This window comes from Hemitrygon akajei, chromosome 16, assembly GCF_048418815.1.
Source record: "Hemitrygon akajei chromosome 16, sHemAka1.3, whole genome shotgun sequence".
Lineage (NCBI taxonomy): Eukaryota > Metazoa > Chordata > Chondrichthyes > Myliobatiformes > Dasyatidae > Hemitrygon > Hemitrygon akajei.
This window is the reverse complement of record NC_133139.1, coordinates 10,161,621-10,180,326: the sequence shown is the minus strand read 5'-3', so window position 1 is coordinate 10,180,326 and position 18,706 is coordinate 10,161,621. Positions and strand designations below refer to the sequence as shown.

General features: G+C 41.7%; 1 protein-coding gene across 4 annotated transcripts in view; it reads left to right on the top strand.

Annotated features, from left to right (window-relative positions):
• The window catches only part of LOC140739745 (casein kinase I), a 148,401-nt gene extending 141,090 nt beyond the window's left edge, over positions 1-7,311 (top strand). For all 4 annotated transcript variants that reach the window (XM_073068218.1, XM_073068217.1, XM_073068220.1 and 1 more), the window contains 2 exons: positions 2,014-2,120; positions 4,160-7,311. In XM_073068218.1, the coding sequence (XP_072924319.1) occupies positions 2,014-2,120; positions 4,160-4,214 (162 nt within the window). In that variant the 3' untranslated portion in view covers positions 4,215-7,311. The remainder of the gene's footprint in view (positions 1-2,013; positions 2,121-4,159) is intronic.
• Positions 7,312-18,706: the final 11,395 nt, after the last annotated feature.

Here is an 18,706-nt window from a genome sequence, read left to right as displayed (position 1 = left end):
TTCTGCAATCAATAACTGCCTCACCTCATCCCGTTACCACCGAAGCCCGTGGAGCCAAAGCCCTTTCACTCCGCTGCCCGCTGGTTATGGCTGACTTTTTAAACTGTTCGTGCCTAACTGGCTGACATTATGCGACTGCGCGGTCTGGCCTCTCTCTTCCCCCGAGAACTCAAAATGTCTTCCCGCTGGAAATCCTTAGGTGCTCTCCCGCTGCCTTCTTGTTCCGAATCAAAAAAAAAAACAAGTTCTCAAGAAAACTACCAGTGAAGCTAATCATATTTTCATGCTCACATCTGCTGGTCTTGATGTTCCTGTTGCTTTGGGTTAAAGTATTTCCATCTGTTGAGTGATGTTTCCACAACAAAGTATTTGAGATCAGGAGTTTGACTGCAGGCCCAAGCTATTTTGCAATTCTATCTCATATGGACTTTTAAATCGCAGCATGAAATACTGTGACAGATTTAAAAATTCCTTTAAATCCATGTATCCTACTTCAATAAAGGCACTTACTGTAAACAGGTGTCTATTTGTGAAACTGTTAGCTTCTGGTATAGTTTTATAAGTTCTTTAGTGATCATGAAAGAGCAATTCTTTTTTAACTTGTTTTTTTTGGTAAGTTTGTGGTATTACCATTTCCACTGATCTCGTTTTTGCAATGGTTAGTGAGTATAAATTACTTTCATTAGAATTGTACATACGAGATGCTGGAGGAACTCAGCAGGCCAGGCGGCATTAATGGAAAAGAGTACAGTCAATGTTTCTGGCTGAGACCCTTCATCGGAACTGGAGAAAAAAGATGAGAAGTCGGAGTAAAAAGGTGGGGGAGGGGAGGAAGAAATACAAAGTAGTAGGTGATAAGTGAAACCAGGAGAGTGGGAGGGGGTAAAGAGCCGGGAAATCGATTGGTGAAAGATAAAGGGCTGAGGAGGGGGGAATCTGATAGGAGAGGACAGAAGACCATAAAAGAAAAGGAAGGGGGAGGAGTACCAGAGGGAGGTGATGGGCAGGTAAGGAGGTAAAGTCAGAGGGGGAAATGGGAATTGGGAGTGGTGAAGGAGAGGGGTGGGGGCATTACCAGAAGTCTGAGAAATCTATATTCCTGCCATCAGGTTAGAGGCTACCCAGCAGAATATAAGGTATTGCTCCTCCAATCTGAGCTTGGCCTCATTGTGGCAGTAGAGGAGACCATGGGCTTGTGTGTCAGACTGGGAATACGAAATGGAATTAAAATGGGTGACCACTGGGAGATCCCACTTTTTCTGGTGGGTGGAGCATAGGTGCACGGCAAAGCAGTCTCCCAATCTACAACGAGTCTCACTGATATACAGGAGGCCACACCAGGAGCACTGGTTGCAGTATAGGACCCTAACAGACTCACAGGTGAAGTGTCACTTCACCTGGAAGGACTTTTTGGGGCCCTGAATGGTAGCGAGGGAGGAGGTGTAGGGGCAGATGTAGCACTTGTTCCGCTTGCAAGGATAAGTGTCAGGAGGGAGATCAGTGGGGAGGGACGAATGGATAAGGGAGTCGCATAGGGAGCAATCGCTGCAGAAAGTTGGGGGGAGGGAATAATGTGCTTGGTGGTGGGATCCCGTTGGAGATGGCAGAAGCTATGGGGAATTATATGCTGTACGTGGGGGCTGTTGGGTGGTAGGGGAGGGCAAGAGGAACCCTGTCCTTGATGGGATGAGGACAGACGTACGTGAAAGGCAGTGACTACGGAAAGGAATAGAGAGTCGACATTTTCATCTGAAACCTTTGGCCCAAAGCATGAACTCTTTATTCCTATCATAGTTGCTGCCTAATCTACAGAGTTCCTCCAGCGTTTTGTGCGCATTGCTCTGGATTACCAGCATGTGCAGAATCTCTTGTGTTTAACCATTAGAATTATAATCCTTTTGTTTTTCTTTGTCCTGGTTTCTTGGAAGAAACTTTTATAAAATTGTTATTTGAAATTATTTTTCTTAGTTGTCCAACAAGAGACCTACTTATTTTCTGGATTTGTTTTTGAAGGTTGTGAGTTCAACAAATGGAGATCTGAACACAGACGACCCCACGGCAGGACACTCCAATGCACCCATCACGGCTCCAGCAGAGATCGAAGTGGCAGATGATACCAAGTAGGAACTTATCCCAAGTCTGAATATAGTACCTTTGCATTGTGTGGAATTAAAACTTTATAAGTCATAAATAGCAAGTTACTTTTCCATAACACAAGTGCAATATTAGATAAAGATCATAATCTAATGCAAATTTTGTGGGTTGATTAATGGACCAATGACTACTTGGTTATAATATTGAATGATAAAGTGACTACCTTTAAATATAAGATTACAACAGGTAGGATTTGAACACTCTATGTACATTTCATGGCTTTTATTCATTTTGTGAGTACTCTGCTAACAATTATTCTGTTCAAGTTTAATTGTCATTCAACCATACATGTATACTGCTAAACAAAATAATGTTCCTGTGGGGCCAAGGTGCAAAACACAGCAGACACGGTCACACACAGCACATACAGTTACGATCCAGCACATACAGTCACAAAATAATATTAGCACATGTCCCTGTCCTTGGATACCCATGGTCAGGTCCTGGGATTAACATGATAGGCTGCATCTCCTTTTGATGTCAATACGTTTCTAGGCATTATTACTTTCCTTGAGTTCCCTGGCTTCTATGACTTTCTCCACTGTAAATACAGGCAGGTGTTCATGAGAATGAAATCTACTGCCGGATCAATATCACCTACAGAATTGCTGCCACATTGTTACAGGCAGTGAGTGATACTGAGGTTATAATGAATGCACATTTTAACAGCAGAGAAGTTGTGTTGCATCTGACTCTTAGAACATAGAACAGCATACGACTTTATGCCAAGCTAAACTGATAATTAAATACCTAACTGAACTAATTCTTTCTGCCCACACAACGTCCATATCCCTCAATTCTCTGCACATCAGTTGCCTAAGAGCCTCTTAAATGTCCCTTTCGTATCAGCCTTCATCACCACAAAAACGGCTCATTCCAGGCACCCACCACTATTAAAAAAGAGTTTTGGAGATAATAGAACATTACAGCACAGTATAGGCCCTTCAGCCAAGGGGATACTGTGCCAATCTTTCAATCTATTCTATAAAGTCTGTTGCTATCCACTTAATCTATGCCTTTTATCATCTTGTATGCCTTTATTAAGACTTTCACATCCACTCTAATCTAGGTAGCCTCCTGGTAAACTTCTGCACTGTTTCTAAAGCTTTCACATCCTTAATACAATGAAGTGACCAGAACTGAACACAACATTCCCAGTGTAGTCTAACTAGGGCTTTACAAAGCTGCTAAATTCCTTCACAGCTCTTGAACTCAATCCCTTGACTATCGAAGGCCAACACACCATGTGCCTTCTCAAAAAGCTGGATTGCTTAAATCTGTGGCTGCACTTGCATGAGATGAGGAACCGCTGCGGGCTTGTTTTGCAAAACCGTGACTGCAGGACAAGATCTGTGCACCATCTACAGGCCATGGAACTCAGGGACAGGCCATATTACTAATTTTTTTTTGTAACTTTGTTTTTCTGCTATTTTAATTTTATGTGCTGTGTGTGATGGTTGGGTCTGTGTTTTGCATCTTGGCCCTGGGGGCGGGGGGTGGGGGGGACATTGTTTCATTAGGCTGTTACTCCTGTGTATGGTTGAATGACGATTAAACTTGAACAAATGTGACCTCTATCAATTTGAGTGATGATCATTAAGACTAGAGATTCCCAACCTGGGATCCATGGACCACTTGCTTAATAGTATCGGTCCATGGCATGACAAAGATTGGGAATTCTCATTAAGTCCATTTGACATTCAAATTCAGGTTCCAAGAAGAAATGTGTTCCATCTCTTATATAGCACTTGTACAAATACAAAATAAATTGAATATATTTTAGATTCACAAGCTTTCCCTCTACTTGTGTGGCACTATGTTTATCATCCATAATTTTTAACCATCCAACAATATTTTTGCTTGTTGGGTGAAAAACTACTTTGTGAATATTTTCTCTTCCTTTACAATTGCCCAATTATCTTCATTTCATCTTCATTCAGGACTGTTACAAAAAGAGAGTAGATTGTTTTCAACTCTGTAATACTTGTTTTTTTTTAACATAAAGGTGCTGTTGTTTCTTCAAGAGACGGAAGAGGAAAACTATTCAACGTCATAAGTGACTGTGGAAACTGCTGTGATATTTACACATGTGCTCTGCAACCTTCCAATCACGATAGATTCAGAAATCCATCCTTTCGTGGCAGGCTGTTCTCGAAGATCTTGACGTTTTCTGTCCAGCATTTTGGGCTTCTGACATTGGCACTCTTCTGCTGTGAAATTCATACTGGTGGACTTACAAATGCACCATGCAGAGTTTTTAACTTCCTTTTCTGTGGAAATCCACAAAAATGTTGTCTTTGAAACAAATCTGCATTAAGTAGGATTATTTCTCTGTGGGAACAAGGCAAATCAGCTGAAGTTTTAAAGTTTCAGAAAAAAAGATGATAGCGGTTACTTCTAGTCTTGTGAGTCTGTTGATATACTCTGAAACTTGGCTCAAGACATCCATTATTCATCTCCAGTGTTATGTAATTGCAAGTCATACAGTTTTTTCCTCTTTCCTCCTTTTTTTTGTTCAGCGTGAATGCGTGGTGTAGTCACTGTTGTTGGGTACTGTTGGGGTGAGGAAACGCACAGAGCTTTCCACATCCTTAATTGCACTTTCGATATCAGTATGTAAGAGCTTTTGGGTCTGATTGTGCAAAAACTGTTTCTACATACCTTTTTTTAAGGGAATACAAAACCAGTAGGAAACGTAGCATGTTTTTAATTATAGTAATGACAGTATGATGTTTGCAAAATGTAAATGAGGCAATTACATTAGAAAACTGGGTAGAAATAGGACCTAGTAATTCACGGAAGCAAAATGTTGTTCAAATTCAGATCTGGTTAGTTTATGATCCAGGTAGCAGGAGGGCTGTTAATGAACATGAGGTGGTCAGTGGTTGAATTTCAGCAGCCAAATTATTTTAAAAACCATGGGAGGAAATGCCACACAAGACTTGTGAATGAGCAGACATTGTTGAAAAGGTATCATCTGTGTTGGGTTTGGGCAATTTTTATACAATTAAAGGCCTTTCATTTCCTGCCACAAAAACACTTCATTATTTAGTGAAGCTTTAGAAGGATCTCTCATTTCAAATTGGCGTTTACAAGTCTTCCCTAACATAGGCTTCTTGACAAAATCTCAAACTAGTTCAGATTATTAAGCAAGCAATAGGGAAAAGCTGCTGAGAATTGGTTTTAAAAAAATGAACTTGGGACAGCAGCAATGTAGAAGAGAAGGTTTCTCTGAGCCATTGATTCAATCAGGCTGTTTGGACACAAAGGAGAATCCCCAAGATTTCATGGCGTGTGTTGGAAAGCCAATGCTATTATCAATGAGGAAGTACTTCAATTTGTGGGTTAGAAGGCACAGTTCATTTGGAACGGAAATGAATTAGAAGTAAATTTTGATTTTGGAGGAATCTCTTAGCTTTATCAATTGCTTCTATTGTGCTCTAAGCTATTCATGTAGCCACAATTTTTTTTGTTGTTTTTGAATCACAATGATTTTATGCACAATTTTATTTAGAAAATCAATTGTTTTTACTTGGAAGTACATTTCATTTAAATCTTGCATCATTTTAGAAGCCTATTTCTCTCATTTTATTTCCTGGCTGCAGGTTTTTCTCAGGAAATTAGGGAACTTAAAATGGACCCCTGATAAGATTGAGTTGTTACCAATTATCCATCTCAATAGATTCTTGGCAACTGTAAGGAAAGCTTGGATTATAAACTTCTACCTAGAGCAAAACACTTGTATCCTGCAGGTAACTAAGCTTATAGGTTACGTCCATTACTGTGAGTTGTTTTTATAGACGCTGTTTCTGTTGGTGCAGTACCTAGCAAGAGGTCCACTTCTAATGCAGAGAACCACTGATCTACAACCATGTTCAACATTTTCTTTGTGTAGCCTTCAATTATTAGTTGTTTAATAATTTTTTTGAATGCTTAAGTATTGCTGTGGATAGTGTCCATTTGCCTATGAGCTATCAGGAGGGGAACATGAGAAAGGAAACATGAGGATGTTACCCCCTGAGCCTTAGTTACCAGATCTCTAAGGTAACGTTTGATACACATGCTTCAATATATATTAATTGGGAATGTCAGTACTGTTTGTTATGGTTTATGTATGGAGTAAAAGACTAAAGTGATTTTTTTACATTTAAAATTTTTCAGCTATCTTTTGACTGTTCAGAAGATTAATTTGGCCAATGGGGTTACAGCACTCCTGAAGCTTATTTTGTAGGAGTGTGTAGTCTTTTACACGTGTAATAACACAAAGACATTTGTGTGTAAATCATGGTTATTGTACTTTAAATGTTAGGCTTTTGTTCACAAATCTTGTGGACTGTGACGTTTTTTGGTTTCCTGAAAATTGCAAATTCAACACATCAGCGCAATGTGGGATGCCCGAGGTGAGTTAGTATTGCACATTTGTACTTTCGAGAAATATCACTCCTGAATTGTTATTAAAAAAAAACCTAATTTCACAGATGGATTTTTAGACCTGTCCTGAGAGAAGGTAGAACTGATTTTGCAACTGCCTGAAACATGCACTTTTCATATTGGTGATTGTGGTTCAGCATGGCCAAAGTTCTAATTTCCCTTAAAGCAGAAACCAGAGTCAAGTGCTGAATCAAAGCTATCTTTAAAAAAAAACCTAATGTTTGGTGGGCTGTTGACAGTCATACCTTATTTTAATACTTATTGCTGTAAATAGACTTTCAGAAAATTATGCGAGCAGATTAAACTGCTGGAAATGACTGATAGTTTGACTGTGAATCATCAAATGAGAATGAGATGTCACAGTGGCGTCATGGTAAAATACCAACATGCTGAGCAACACTTTGCAAACTTCGTCTGCTGCCTTTTCTGATAGGATGGGTCTGTCCTTGGCTGGAAAGCAATGATCATGACAAATGAGATGATTAAAATGTATATTGATGTTTAGGTTCTGATTTTTATTACCTTTCTGTGCTAAACGTTCACTAAGAATGACACTGTAAATGAAAATGTTGAACTATGCATTCTGTAACCTGCCCAGCAATTTAACACTTGACACAAAATGGCCCCTATCCACAACAAGCACATGAGCAATTTTATTTTGCTGTCATTAATTCTGGTGACTGTAATAAGTGAAAAGAACCAAATAAAGGGAGTACAAGCAATTCATTTTTTTTTTCTCTCCTTGTAATTCTATCATTATTGTTTTTAAATTCCTTTTGAAGTCACCTGGATCCCCTGGAGTCTAGAAAAATGAGGAGTGATCTCATTGAAACAAACTTAGGAGAATGACAGAAGCAGTGGCTGGACAGCCGTGAGCCAGAGTCCAGCCTCAGGGATAGAGATTCATTCGTGTGAAGGAGGGAATGCCTCAAAAGGTAAAGGGTTGTAGCTCCTTCCAGTGAAAGGCTATGGATAACAGCATCAAACTATATTCAAAGTTCAAAGTAAATTTATTATCAAAGTACATGTATGTCACCATACACCAACCTGAGAGTCATTTTCTTGTGGGCATTCATAGTAAATAGAAAGATAAAATCATTGAAAAACCACACGCAATAGAAATGGACAAATACCTTTATGTGCAAAAGACAACAAACTATGCAAATAGAAAAAGAAAAGAAATCAATAAAAAATAAAAATTAGATATCAAGAACACGAGTTGTAGAGTCCTTAAAGGTGAGTCCATAGGTCATAGAATCAGTTCAGTGTTGGAGTGAGTGAAGTTACTCCATCTGGTTCAAGAGCCTGATGATTAAGCAGTAATAACTGTTCCTCAACCTGGTGGTGTGGGACTTGAGACTCCTGCACCACCTCCCTGATGGCAGCAGTGAGAAGAGAGCGTTGCCTGGATGGTGGGGTCCTTGCTGATGTATGCTGCTTTCCTGCGATAGTGTTTCTTATAGATGTGCTCAATGGTGGGGAGAATGAGCTCATTTACCCGTGATAGACTGGGCTGTCTCCAATACTTTTTGTACGATCTTCCATTCAAAGGCATTGGTGTTTCTATACCAGGATGCGATGCAACCAGTCAGTATACTTTCTCCTGTGCATCTATTAAAAAGTTGTCAAAGTTATAGACGACATGCCGAAACTGCACAAATTTCTAAGAAAATGGAGGCACTGCTGTGTCTTTGTAATGGCAGTTAAATGCTAAACCCAAGGTCAAGATTAATAGATTTTTGAGCATTGTAGGAGTTGGAGGCTAGTAGGACTAAGGGGATGAGAAACAAAATGAACCAGGAGTGTGTTGAATATCCTAACTGGCAATGAGATGGGGTGGGGAAGAGGAAAGAATTGCCTTCAGTTATTCTGAACTCCAGCAACTGCAGAAGTTTCTAGAGTTTGTAACTAAAGATAAATACCTTAAATCTGTAAAAGGTAGGAAATCCTTGAGGAAGAAATCAGGATGTTGAGGACAGGAGTTGAGGAGTCATGTTAAGGTTATACACACATTGGTGAGGCCAAGTTTAAGAGTATTATGTGCCGTTCTGGTCTTAGGCACATGTATATAGCTAGGGTGCCTAAGACTTTTAAACAGTACTGTATCAACGTTGAAATGGAGAGCAAGTTTGTAAATCTGGCAGGAGCAAAGAATGCTGGGAATGGCATGAGTGGAGTGCCACAGGAGGGGTCTGGGACATGTGGCAAAGAGTGCCAGGGTGGGGGGGGGGGGGTGGCATGTGCGGGTGCAGACACACCCAGCTCTGAGACACCAGGCAGGGTAATTTGATTCCAAACAATAGGTTTGTTGACTATTACAGAATGTCTCTCTGGTGCACTTTTCCTCCCCTCTCCCTGCCCCTTTCCCTCTCTCAGTCCACAATAGAGACCCATATCAGAATCGGGTTTATCATCACTCTCCTATGTCATGAAATTAGTTTTTTATGTGGCAGCAGTACAGTGCAATACATAAAATCACTGCAGTACTGTGCAAAAGTCTTAAGCACCCTAGCTATATATATCTGCCTAAGACTCGCACAGTATTGTATCTACAGGAAGAATATCAATAAGATTGAAAGAGTACTGAGAAAATTTACAAAGATGTTGCCTGGACAAGAGGACCACAAGACATAGGAACAGAATTAGGCCATTTGGGCCATTAAGTCTGCTCTGCCATTCTATCATGGCTGATTTATTATCCCTATCAACCCTGTTCTCCGCCTCCTCCCCATAACCTTTGATGCTGGTATTAATCAGGAATCTATCAACCTCTGCTTTAAGTATACCCAGTGACCTGGCCTCCACAGTTGTTGATGGCAATTAATTCCACAGATTCACCATCCTCTGGTTAAAGAATTGCTGTTCATCTCTGATCTAAATGGATGTCCCTCTGTTCTGATGCTGTGCCCTCTGGTCCTAACCTCCTCCACTGTATGGAACATTCTTTCCACATTCACTCTATCTAGGTCTTTCAATATTTAATAGGTTTCAATGAGATCTCCCCCCCCCCCAACCATATTTATTCTGCTAAACTGCAGCGAGTACAGGCCCAGAGTCATCAAACACTCCTCGTACATTAACCCTTTTGTTCCTGGAATCATTCTCGTGAACCTCCTCTGGACTTTTTCCAATGCTAGCTCATCTTTTTTTGAATAAAGGGCCCAAAATGGCTCACAATATTCCAAGAGTGGTCTGACCAGTGCCTTATAAAGCCTAACCATTACATCCTTGCTAGTTCTCTTGAAATGAATGCTACATTGCATTTATGTGCCTTACCACTACACAACCTGAAAGTTAGCCTTTAGGGAATCCTGCATGAGGGCTCCCAAGAAAACTTTTGGGTTTTCTTCCCATTTAGAAAATAGTCTATTCCTTTATTTCTACAAAGTGCATGACCATACACTTTGCTATACTAAATTCCATTTGCCACTTTATTGCTCATTCCTCCAATGACTTGAGTCCTTCTGCAGACTTGTTGCTTCCACAACACTACCTGCTCATCCACCCATCTTCGTATCGTCCACAAACAATTCCATCATCCAAATCATTGACATATAACATTAAAAGCTAGGGTCAACACTGACCCCTGCAAAACACCACTAGTCACCAGCAGACAACCAGAAAATGCCCCGTTTATTCCCACTCTTGGCCTCCTGCCAATCAGCCAATCTTCTATCTTGTTAAGCAGTCTCATGTCTGGCACCTTGTTAAAGGTGTTCTGAAATTCCAAATAAGCATCCAAATAACTGACTCTCCTTTGTCAATTCTGCCTGTTAATTCCTCAGAGAATCCCAACAGATTTCTCCTTAAGGAAACTATGCTGACTTTGGCCTACATTATCATGCAAGTACCCTGAAACCTCATCCTTAATAATGGACTCCAAACATCTTCCCAACCGCTGAAGTCAGACTAACTGGCCTAAAATTTCTTTCTTTCTGCCTTCCTCCTTTAATGGGCAAAGAAGTGGACCAGAGTTAGAGGGACAGTTTGAATAGGTAAGGACATCATTATCTAGAGTACAGGAAAATAGTGATATATAAAATTATAAGAGTTCTAGATAAGGTGTATGCAAGCATGCTTTTGACTCAGGTTGAGTGAAACTAGAACTAGAGGTCAAAGGTTTAGGGTGAAAAGTGAAATATCTAAGAGACACCTGAGCAGGAACTTCACTCGGAGAGTGGTGTGAGTGTAGAACAACCTGCCAGCAAGAGTCCAATTGCAGGTTCAATTGTAACATTTATGAAAAGTTTGGATAGATACGAGGATGAAAGTGGTATGAAGAGCTATGGACTGGTCACAGAAGGATGGGACCAAGCAGAAGATCAGGGTCAGTATGAACTACATGGGCTGAGGTGCCTGCTTCAGTGCTATTGTACTCTGACTCAGTCTAAGCTAAAATTGGGAAATTGAAGACAATTGACACGTTGCACATAAGGCTGCCAACCGAGATAAGAGCCCATGGTATTACAGGAAAACCACTAGTGTGGACTGACTAGGAGAAAGCAAAGAGTGGGCCTGGTGACAAGTGGTGTTCTGCAGGGGTCGGTGCAGGGACCGCTTATTTCTCAACATTTTGTGTTTATAAACTGGATGACAGAATTGATGGCTTGGTGGTCAAGCTTGCAGATGATGCAAAGGTAGCAGTAGCAGGTGGTGTTAAGGAAGCAAGAAGTCTGCAGAAGGGCTCAGACAGATGAGGAGAATAGGCAAAGAGGTAGCGGATGGCAGACATAGGATTGGAAGATGTAGTACCATTGTGGGTAGAGTTAAGAAACTGCAAGGGTAAAAGGACCCTGATGGGAGTTGTATGCAGTAGCCTGGATGTGAAAATAGAAAATGCATGTCAAAAGGCAATGTTACAATAGTCATGGGGGATATCAATATGCAAGTAGATTGGGAAAATCGGGTTGGTGCTGACTTTGGATTACAAAACAGAAAATATGTAGAATGCCTATGAGATGGCTTTTTAGAGCAGCTTGTGGTTAAGCCCACGAGGGGATCAGCTATTCTGGATTGGTTGCTGTGTCATGAACCAGAACTGATTAGGGTGCTTCAGGAAAAGGAATCCTCAGGAGACAGTGATCATTATATGATAGAATTCACCCTGCAGTCTGATAGGGAGAAGCTAAAGACAAATGTATCAGTGGAGTAAAGGAAATTACAGAGACATAAGAGAGGAGCTGGCCAAAGTTGACAAGAAGGGAAGTAGCAGGAATGATGACAGAGCAGCAATGGCTGGAGTTTAGAAGATGTAGGATAAATACAACCCAAAGCAGTAGTAGTCTAAAAGCAGAACTGTGGCTGACAAGAAAAGTCAAAGCCAAAGAGGGGGCATGAAATAGAGGAAAAAAAATAGTAGGAAGTTACAGGATTGGGGAGCTTATAATAACTAACAGAAGGCAATTAAAAAAGCCATAAGGAGGGAAAAAATTAAATATGGAGGTAAGCTAGCCAATAATAATAATAATATCAAGGAGGATACCAAAAGATTTTTTTCAGATATATAAAGAGTAAAGGAGATGAGAGTAGATATAAGACCACTGGAAAATATTGCTGGAGAGGTAGTAATGGTGGACAAGGAAATGGCAGATGAACAGAATAAGCATTTTACGTCAGTCTTCATTGTGGAAGACGCGAGCAGAATACTGGAAGTTTGAGAGTGTCGGAGGGAAGAGTGAGTGTGTTTCTATTACTAGGGAGATGGTGCTCGGGAAGCTGAAGGTGGATCAGTCGCCTAGACCAGATGGACTATACGCCAGGGTTCTGAAAGAGGTGGTTGAAGAGATTGTAGAGGCATTAGTAATGACCTTTCAAGAATCAATTGATTCTGGCATGGTTCTGGAGTACTGACAACTTGCAAATGTCACTCCACAATTCAAGAAGGGAGTGAAGCAGAAGAAAGGAAATTATAGGCCAGTTGGAAGATGCTGGAGTTGATAAGAATGAGGTTTCATGGTACTTGGAGGCACATGGCAAAATAAGACAAAGTCAGCGTGGTTTCCTTTAGGGAAAACCTTGCCTGATAAATCTGTTGGAATTCTTTGAGGAAATAGTAAGGAGAATCAGTGGATGTTGTGTACTTGGATTTTCAGAAGACCTTTGACAAGGTGCCACACGTGAGGCTGCTTAGTAAAATAAGAGCCTATGGTATTACAGGAAAGATGCTAAGTCTACGGTCATGTTCTTTGGTAGAAGGGATAAAGGCATAGACTATTTTTAAATATGGAGTGCATTCAGAAATTGGAGGTGCACAGAGACTTGAAAGCCCTGGTGCAAGATTGCTTAAAAGTTAACTTGCAGGCTGAGTCAATTGTAATGAAGGCAAATGCAATGTTACTGCTCATTTCAAGAGGGCTGGAATATTAAAGCAAGGATGTAATTCTGAGACTTTGTAAGGAATTGGTCAGAGCTTACTTGGAGTTTATAAACATCTCTGAATGCCTCAAAACTTAACATACGTCCCTCATTACTTTGCGAAGTGGATTAAGTGGCCATATAAAGAGGGAAATAGAGACTCGATAGGATGTGGTTATGTGTGTCTTGTGCAACATCAGGCTGAAATACTAGGCTGGAAATGATTAGAGTGTAGCTGCTCTTAAATCTGAGAGCAAAAATTGTATTTATCGGTGCAAGTAGCATTCCATACTGAGAATAAAAACTCTTATTTCCCATCATTGAGCACATGTACAAGGAGCAGTGTCCATTATCAAAGACCCTCACCGTCCAAGCCATGCTCTCTTCTCACTGTTTCTCATCAGGAAGGAGGTACAAGAGCTTTGGGATCAAGACACCACCGGGTTCAGGAGCAATTATTATCATTCAACCATCAGGCTCCTGAACCAGTGTGGATAACTTCACTCACCTCATCACAGAACTGATTCCATAACCTATAGACTCACTTTCAAGGAATGCATAACTTATGTTCTCAATATTATGTATTACATAGTTATTTATTAGTATTATTAGCTTTTTTTTGTATTTGCACAGTTTATTATCTTTGTCCGTTCTTGTGTAGTTTTTTAATTGATTCTATTGTATTTCCTTGTTCTATTATGAATACCCACAAGAAAATGAATCACGATAATACATGGTGGCATATACATTCAAAGGTACAATTTAATGTCAGAGAAATGTATACAATATGCATCCTGAAATGCTTTTTCTTCGCAAACATCCACGGAAACAGAGGAGTGCCCCAAAGAATGAACAACAGTTAAATGTTAGAACCCCAAAGTCCCCCCCCCCCAGCTTCCCCCTCCCACGCGTAAGCAGCAGCGAGCAACAACCCCCCCTCCCCCCAGCAAAAAAAGCATGAGCACCCACCACCGAGCACTCAAGCGTGAGCAAAGCAATAGCAAAGACACAGACTTGCAGTTACCCCAAAGACTTCGCCTTTCACCTGGTATTCGACATACCACAGGTTCTCTCTCTCCCTAATAAGGGAGAAAGAGATGTCTCCATTTTCCCAGTGAGCAGGGAGACATAAAAAACAACTTCACACACAAAATGCTGGTGGAACACAGCAGGCCAGGCAGCATCTATAGGGAGAAGCGCTGTCGACGTTTCGGGCCGAGACCCTTTGTCAGGACAACTTGCTGTTTTACCATGTTATAAGTCTGTTACATTGCTTTTCTTTGAGCTCTGTGCCTGAAGGTTGCATGTACTTAGATAATAAATTTACTTTGAACTTTAATATATGACAGAGGCCATTTACCCCATTGAGTCTATGCTATCCCTCAGAACAAACCCATCCACATATTTCATATTACCACCTATTTTTCTTGCATACCCATTGACTTTGCCCTGATTCACCCATCTGCCCCAAGCAGTGGCAGTGGTCAATTGAACCGCCCAACTAGCACATCTTCGGCATGTGTGAGGAAACCTCAGAAACTCATTTGGTTACAGGAAGAATGAAAAAACTGCGCACAGTTTGAATCGAGCCAGGGTGTCTGAAGCTGAGGTGGCGGCTCTGTGTGGATTGAAATGGTTTGGGGGATTTGAGTTGTACAATAATGTGATCACTAACCGAGAGCCTTTGTAAAGATGCTGCTACTGATGGTCATCACAATCATGGGATTTAAGTTGAGGCGGGATAAGTTCAAAAGAGATACAGTGTAGTCCTGCCGAGAGGTCTCGGCCTGAAACGTCGACTCTACTCTTTTCCATAGACGCTGCCTGGCCTGCTGAGTTCCTCCAGCATCTTGTGTGTAGGGCAGGTTTTTGTCTCCCAGAGTGGTAGGTGTGTTTGGAATGCGCTGCCTGGGATGATGATTGAGGTAATTACGACAGGGCTATTTAAGAGAAGGTCGGGTAAACGCACACCAGTCCTCGTCGAGAGGTCAGCAGCAAAGGGTGAGCAGCTGTAGGTTCCTGGGTATCGACATCTCAAAGGATCTATGCTGGGCCCAGCAAAAAAGAGCTTTTTCCAGCGGCCATCCCGGACATCAGAAGTTTTGAGAGGAGGGGACTTCAATCGGGTCCACTGCCCGAGTACAAGAGGCAGCAGCAGGTCACTATAATGAAAAGGAACTTAGACCAGCAACCGCTTGGCATTTGTGACTGATTAGTAAGAGCAAATTAAAGGAAGGCAGAAGTAATTGTCGCAGTGGCCGTCGTCTGAGTGGACAGAGTCAGAGGGGTGATATCAAGGCTTTAGCTCTTCGAGGCTTCTGCAAAGAGAGGCTTCACTCAGAGAAAGCAAAGGAAAGAAAAGCTCCAGGTCAAGTTTTTTTCCTTCTCTTTTTATCTGCTCAGCTAGGACAGTAGAGATGCCAGGCAGGGTAGTTGAATGCTCCTCTTGCAGGATGTGGGAAGGCAGGGAGAACTCCAGTGTCCCTGATGACTACAACTGTGAGAAGAGCATCCAGCTGCAGCTTCTAACAATCCACATTAAGGAGTTGGAGCTGGAACTGGATGAGCTCCGGATCATTTGGGAGGCTGAGCAGGTGATAAATAGGACATACAGAGAGATAGTTGCACCCAAGGTGCAGGACACTGAAAACTGGGAGACCGTCAGGAAGGAGAAAGGCGTTAAGGAACCAGTGCAGAAACTTCTGTGGCCAGAGTCTGCTTCTGTGACTGCGAAAGGAAGTGGGGAGAAGAGGCGTGCTGTGATGACAGGGGATTCCTTAGTTAAGGAACAGACAGAAGCCTTCCAGGTGCCAGGGTCCAGGATATCTTAGATCAAGTCCTCATCATTCTTCAGTGGAAGGGTGAGCAGCCAGTAGCTGTGGTCCACATAGGTACCAATGACATGGGTAGGGTGAGTGATGAGGTTCTTCTGCAAAGAGAGTTCAGGGTGCTAATTTAAAGGGCAGGATCTCCAGTGTTGTGATCTCAGGATTGCTACCCGTGCCACGTGCTAGTGAAGCCAGAACTGGGAAGATTATACAGTTTAATACGTGACTAAGGAGTTGGCATAGGAGGGAGGGCATAAGATTTTTGGATCATTGGGCACTCTTCCAGGGAAGGTAGGACCTGTACAGAAGAGATAGTTTGCACCTGAATTGCAGGGGAACTAATATCCTTGAGGGTAGGTTTGTTAATGCTGTATAGAGAGGTTTAAACTAGAGTTGCAGGGAGATGGGAACCAGAGGGCCAGAACAGTTAGTGGAGAGGTTGTGGAGGCAGATTTTGGTAAGACCTCAGACAAAGTAAGGAATCAAAAGGTTAAGCATGGTGCAACCAGTGTCCTGAGCTGCGTATATTTCAATGCAAGTAGTATAGGAAAAGCGGATAATAGTGCTGAGGATGAGGTAGCTGGTTTACAAACAGAGGCGAAGCGTAGTGAGGAGAGGCTGTGGATAGGACAAACTAGAATTCAACAGGATGAGTTGCAATGTAAAAGGTGGACAAAATCAAAAAGGGTGAATACAGGACTGAAGGTGCTATATTTGAACGTGCGCGGTATATGGAATAAGGTAGATGAACTTGTATTAGCAGGTATGATGTTTTAAGCATCACTGAATCATGACCGAAAGATTATAACTTAATGTTCAAGGATACACACTGTATCGAATGGATAGGCAGGCAGCAGAGAGGGACGGCATTGCTCTTGGTAAAAAAAAAGTCAAATCATTAGAAAGAGGTAACATAGGGTCAGAAGGTTTTGAATCATTGTGGATAGAGCTAAGGAACTGCAAGGGTGAAAAGACCCTGATGGTGATGGGAGTTGTATACAAACCCCAAAAGAGTAGTAAGGATGTGGCCTACAAATTACAACGGCAGATAGAAAATGTTTGCCAAAGGGGCAATATTACAATAGTCATGGGGGATTTCATTATGCAAATGGATTGGGAAATCAGGTTGGAACTGAATTCCAGTAGGGGGGAATTCTAGAAAGCTTACAAGATAGATTTTTAGGGCAGTTCATGGTTGAGCCCACTAGGGGATCAACTACTCTGGATTGGGTGTTGGACAATGAACCAGAATTGATAAGAGAGCTTAAGGTAAAAGAACCCTTAGGGGAAAGTGATCACGATATGATTAAATTCACACTTTTATGATGCAATCATAAAGAAGGCACTCCAGTGGCTAAACTTCATCAGGAGTTTGAGGAGACTCTAGCAAATTTCTACAGATGCACTGTGGAGGGCGTTCTGACTGGCTGCACTTCAAAGAGTCTGAAGACCATTGCAGACTCAGTCAGCTCCATCAAAGGCACAAGCCTCACCACCACTGAGGACAACATTGAAAAGGCTTGGATCAAAAAGGTGGCATCTATTATTAAGGACCCTCATCATCCTGGAGATGCCCTGTTCTCATTGCTACCATTAAGGAGGAGGCTAAGAACAGCTTCTTCCCCTCTGCTATCTGAATGGTCTATGAACCCATGACCACTATCTCGCTATTTCTCTTTTGCACTATTTATTTGAATTTTTTTATTGTAACTTGGTATTTTTGATGTTTTGCACTGTACTGTTGCCACACAAAAAGAAATTTCATGATATACAGTACTGTACAAAAGTCCATACCATACCATAGTACCAAGTACCAATACCAAATAACATACTGTAGTAATAGTACCATAGTAATTTTATGTATTACACAGCACTGCTGCAAAAAAAAAAAACAAATTTCATGACGTACGTGAGTGATGATAAACCTGATTCTGATGTGGGTCTCTGTTGTGGACTGAGAGTGGGAAGGGGCAGGGAGAGGGGAATCATGGTGGGGAGAGGGGAGGCAACATACATAAAACGCTGGTGGAACTGAGCAGGCCAAGTCGCATCTTTGGAAAATAAACAGTCAATGTTTCAGACCCTTCATTCGGACCAGAGAGGAAAGGGTGGGGAAGGGGAGGAAGAAGTACAAGGTGGCAGGTGATGGGTGACACTGGGTGGAGGAGGTGAGGTAAAGAGCTGGATAGTTGGTGACAGAGGTAAAGTACTGGAGAAGGGGGTATCTGATAGGAGAGGACAGAAGACCATGGAAGATTTATTGTGTATGCCCACAAGGAAATGAATCTCAGGGTTGTATATGGTGACATTTTGTACTTTGATAATAACTTTAGAACTTTAAAAAATATTTTTTGTATAGTGTCAACTTAATTCCTCTCCATAGATGCTGCTGGACCTGTTGAGTTACTCCAACATTTTGTGTGCATGTGTGTGTGTTGCTCTGGATTTCTAACATCTGCAGGATCTTTTTGTGTTTATAATTAGTTGAGCACTTGATTACTCGTGCAAGAAGTTGAGCACAACGTTGTGGGCCGATGGGCCTGTTCCTGTGCTGTATCATTCTGTGTTCTAATAATCTGCTCTGGAGCACAATCTAAGTAAATTCATTTGTCAAGAGGCTTCTGCGGCTTCCTAGGACTAACTAGAGTGAAAGCTGTGGTCATCTCGTGAGCCACTGCAGGTACTGTGGGCCAGGGTGCAGTGCGGAAGGGAACTGCAGACCACATCCTGTGACACAACTCAGAAACTGTGCTGCTGTTTTTAGACTGTACCTGTGGTTATTGATGGAATTGGCACCTGGAATCACCGGCGAGTCCTGGGAACAGGGTCCAAAGGTCAAACCCATGATCGGCAGGTCCTGGGAATTAGGTCCAAAGGTCAAGCCCTTGATTGGCAAGTCCTGGTGTCAAGTATACCACTTTATACTTAAGACTGTGAGG